General features: G+C 31.9%; 1 protein-coding gene across 1 annotated transcript; it reads left to right on the forward strand.

Annotated features, from left to right (window-relative positions):
• Nucleotides 1–516: 516 nt before the first annotated feature.
• Nucleotides 517–1,312, forward strand: LOC120187908 (PLASMODESMATA CALLOSE-BINDING PROTEIN 3-like). The gene is made up of 2 exons (XM_039191501.1): nt 517–636; nt 729–1,312. The coding sequence occupies exons 1-2, from the start codon at nt 621–623 to the stop codon at nt 1,067–1,069; spliced, it is 357 nt and encodes a 118-aa protein (XP_039047432.1). The 5' UTR covers nt 517–620; the 3' UTR covers nt 1,070–1,312.
• Nucleotides 1,313–5,000: the final 3,688 nt, after the last annotated feature.

The raw sequence follows: 5,000 nt of genomic DNA on the forward strand, positions 1-5,000 counted from the left end.
AATTTTAACGTTAGAAATGAAGTGTACTAGGTTGAAAGAGTCACTTTGACAATAAATTTTTGTAACATTCTATTTAAATTAATCGATTAATAAATTAAATATAAACAAATAATTAAAAAATTATTCCACTAATAATGTATCAAATAGACAAATACTAACCATATATATTATTTAGGCGTGGATCATGTTTGCTTGGAAAAAAAGGATTTTTTTGTGGCTCTAGCATTAGTAGTGTTGGATTTAACTTGCTCAAAGTGGAGCCAGTTCCATCTGATGGAACCATTAATGATCTACTTCTGATGTCTGTTGACCATGTGTTGGCATTTTGAATCAGACGGTGTACAGCTCGGTGCACGTGTTTGCATGTGTTTGTTTCTGGGAGTGTTTCATTGCTTGTAAAGTGTCAAATGCATGAGTGGGGTATGCTGCTAACTGCTCGAACCTCGAAATTTGGACAACATTATTGCTTATTTACCCACCGTCTTCCTCCCTTAGTATTTGTCCACACTTCTCCATTTGCTCTGTTTCTTCTTTCCTGCAGCTATCTTTGGTTTCTCTAATTTCCTCAGAATCTTGCACAAGTCGTGGCCCTTTTAATTAGTCTGCTGCTGTTCTTGGCCATGACTGGCCGTTCAAGTAAGTTCTTTGGATTTTCCTGTTAAAGATTTCCGGGAAAACTCAGAGATGGCATTTTAATGATCGATTTTTTGCTTGGGGTTTTTGTTTAGATGTTACTTATTGTTTATGTAAAGATGGAGTTGATGATCAAATGCTTCAGAAAACACTGGATTACGCGTGTGAAGCTGAAGCTGATTGTTCTGTGATTCTCCAAAAAAGTGGTTGCTTTAACCCGGACACGGTGAAAGATCACTGTATCTACGTCGTCAATAGCTATTTCCAGAGGACCGAAACGTCCCCAGTGAGCACCGAAACGTCCCCGTATCGTTCGGCCGTATCCTACCACCGTGGCACGTCTCCGTACGTACCCCGACCGTCCCCTTACGTCACCGTGCCAAGAACGTTTCAGGTACTTGAAACGCCCTTCCTCTGCCGTCCCCGTGCATCATAGCAACCAACAACGAACCAAAGAAAAATTAAAGAAATGGTTAACGACGACATAGGCTCTTAGTTCCGACGATCTGGACAACGGATGATAGACCCTATCGAAACGATCCTCAATACACCGAGGCAAACAACATATCGTGAGATTATCCCCATCAAACGATCAATGACAGTGTTAGATGGTTTTTAATCCTAGGTGGTTGGAATTTTTTTTTTAGATCTGCAACTATTTGAGTGACTTTTTTGGAAATAAAATGGTAAATTTAGACTTAGTGAAATATAAAAATGATAAATATTCATTTAAAAATCTAAATTTTGTTACTTCTTATGTCCACTAAATATTTTTTTAGTTTGTAAAATTATCACATTTAAATGTCCTATTAAAAAAATCAATAAATAGTACTTACATTTTTTTTACACTTATGTATCACTCTTTTACATCTATAAAAAAATATGAAATCTATCAATAAGCTATTGGGGATAATTTTTTCATTTTCCTTTGGTAAAATTTATCTCCTAAAACTATGCGCATAGTTGTTGAACTTATATTTTGATATAATAAATATTTGTAAAATTGATTTTGGAATTAATCAAATATTTTAAAAATAATTCAAAGTCTAAAATAACTTGAAAAATATGTGTTCTAAATTGTTATATATATATATATATGAAATATTTTTGAGTTAATTAAAATATGTTTTAAGTTTTTAAAATATAAAAAATACTATTTATTCACTATTTGGTAATTTTCATAGTTTTGAAACTTTTGATAAAGTTTCGAAACTTTACCTCCTGAAACAGTTTTAACGACCTAATTTTCATCAATGGCCATATTTTTAAATAAGAGTTCCGAAATTTTTACCAAAGTTTTGAAAATTTCAATTCCATTGAGTTTAAGAGTTTTTGAAACTTTTGGAAAGTTTCGAAACTTCATGTACATGTGGCCTTAATTGCACGATTTTAAAGCTTCCAACAATTATAACTCATCCCCAATAGTCATAAACGCCTAAAAACCCATTCCACACAATAAAAACACTTTCAAAGACACTTGAAGAATGTTACTACACTTATTCAAGCTTAGAGTTCAAGGGAAAATAGTTTTCATTTTTATTTCCTTCATTTTTCTCTTGTACATAAGTGTATAAAGTTTCATTAAATATATTTTGTATTCATTATTTGTGAGCTTCATCTTTGTAAAAACCTACCTTGTGAGGTATTCTTGTTTACCTAAATCAAACTTTGTAAAAGGGGAAGGATTTTAGTTGAGCCTAAGAAAAACTAAAGTTGTAAAGGTTACTCTTTGTCCTAAAAAAAAAGAACAAGTTAGTAAATTTGTTAGAAAGTCCTTAGTGTGAAGCTAAGGTAATGAATGTGGACTTTAAGTGATAAAGTTGAACCACTATAAATCTCGTGTCTAATTCATATCTTTTATTGCTTCCGTACCAAAGATTTTTAAAGTCCAATTCACTCCTCTTGAAGGTTTTCGATTGATCGATCGAGCCTAACAATAGTTAATATAAGACACGGATTATGAGATGGAGCGAGTATAAGTTTTTAATCAGTCCCCAATTATATTAAGTGAATTAATTTGATGAATATGATCTCTGAACGAGTAACAAATGGTTTTTATGACTCAAAATGATTAATCGTCCTAAATAAATTAGATTTTTTATGAAGTTATAATTTAATCCATCAACTATTATTTAATTACATATTAATTATTAAAATTTTGAAAAATTATGTTTTGGTCTCTAATCAACATTCATCTTTGAAAGTGGTTATTAATGGTGATTAATTAAAGTTTAAGCTTTGTATTTTTATATGACATATATATGTTTGAAGTATGACTTTATGAATTTGATTTTCATTTCATTTTTCCATTATATTTTTTTTTATCTAAGTTTCAAATAAATCGGTCAAGGATGTTACATGTAACCTACAAATAGAAAAATCTAAATGATGAGCTAACAAAGATTAGTGTTACACATCTACTCTATTATATTCTTTATTTCCTCATGTCAACATATTATGAACTTATAGTCATTAGTTATTCGCTCTTTTAATCTTAATCTATAATATGAGATTATCACTTTGTCACACCCTAATTTAGGGAATCATTTTCTTCTTAGAATTGATTATGGGGATTAAATTGAAAATTTGGTTAAAGTTAGGGATCAAAATGAATATTTAATTAAATTTAAATCCAAATTTAGAAAGCAACAAAAGCTCATGGACCTATGACATTATTTTGCCATTTAAAAAAATGTTGGGTTTAAAAACCCTCAAAACCAAAAACTTCTCATTTCTAGAAAGTTCAAATCTCTCTATCTTCTAAGTTCCATTTTTTAGAAACTTTCTCCAACAATTTTTAAATGGAATTTCATTATCGTCCGAGAATCGATTCATGACATCGTCAACACCACTACGTTCCTAACGTTGAGGGGAGCGACTTGTGTCCTTGGATTTGCCACCATCCCTGGCATGTGGAGGGTTGAGGAAGAACAAATTTTCGATAAGTTGGGTAAGTGTCTCAAAACCCCTTCAAATAATTTTAGAAAATTTTCCGTAAATTTTTTGACGACCGTCACCGTCGCACTTGCCCCATGCGCCACCCCTACGCGTGGGTTTTGTCCACCGCCTAGAGAGTCTGGTGAACTGATTAGATCGATCTGAAGTGGTTCAACCAATTTGAGCCGAGTCGTTGAGTCAAGTAGAGCCTTTGAGCCGAGCTAAGCCTCCGTTGACCCGTTGACTGTCGTTGACCTGTTGACTGTCGTTGACCTATTGATTATTATTGAACGTCATTAACGACTGCTGGTTTTTTCGAGACCACCTAACCTGATGTTTTTTTGACATTTTGAGTCATTTTTTGGGTTTGTCTTGCCAAATTCGAACTCGGTAAACTCATTTTTGGCATTTTATTTTTCGATTCATCAGATTTTTGTGTTTAAACTTCATTTCTGATGGAATTCTTTTTGCCATGTATCCGAGTTATTATGGGATGTCAAATTCAAGTTCAAGACTAATCGAGTGGTGTTGAATGACCGACTGATGTAGCATAGAGATCGAGATAATACTTTACTATGCTATGCATGCTTTACGGTACATGTTGGTAATATGTTAGTGCATGAATGAATGTTAGTTGGATATGTGTTATGGTAGATTATTCTAAACCTACTCTGATTTTGGTATAATTTTAGTAAACTGATTAATATTCGTATGATCTGTAAAATGGAAATAAAGGAAGAATATAAAATTTTAAGTTGAGTAAAGTTAACATATGAACCATAAATTCTGATTTTTTCTGTTAAGAGTTTTTACTATAAATTTGGATGAGAAATGAAGAAAATACTTTTAAGTTTAAAAAGGACATGGATTGCCTCTAATAATGGAATTAACCCGAGAATTATGATTTGGCCCAATAGAACTATAAATTTACTTGTTAAATTTCTGATTTGTTTGGAAAATTTATGAGAATCATTTTTAAACCTTTGAGAAGGTTCATGTTCTAAAATTTCTAATTATTGAGCAACATCTGAAGACTTTTTTTTATCAAGAGTATTTATATGACTGAATTGATTAAAATGATCGAAATTCCCTCGAGAATTAAAATGATTGAATACCGCAAAGATTTAAAAAACTCAAATACCCTTGAGTTATGGAATGACCTAATATCCTCATAACCTGGATTAAGTAAATTACTTTGGATAAGTTTTGAAAATATCGGTAAAGTTTTAAATGTTGTAATGGCCATAAGAATTATGGAGTAGGACCCAAGTATGTAAGCAATTCCTAATACCCTTACAATATGATAATAAAAATAATAATAAATATTGTGCGAATACACATCCATCTAATTGGGATCCATGCAAGGAATCTAAGAAGATAAATTGTTCACTTGCAAATGGCAGTTGGTATTAAGGAATCAACATTCATGA

This window comes from Hibiscus syriacus, unplaced genomic scaffold (assembly GCF_006381635.1).
Source record: "Hibiscus syriacus cultivar Baekdansim isolate YM2019G1 unplaced genomic scaffold, ASM638163v2 tig00113726_pilon, whole genome shotgun sequence".
Taxonomy (NCBI): domain Eukaryota; kingdom Viridiplantae; phylum Streptophyta; class Magnoliopsida; order Malvales; family Malvaceae; genus Hibiscus; species Hibiscus syriacus.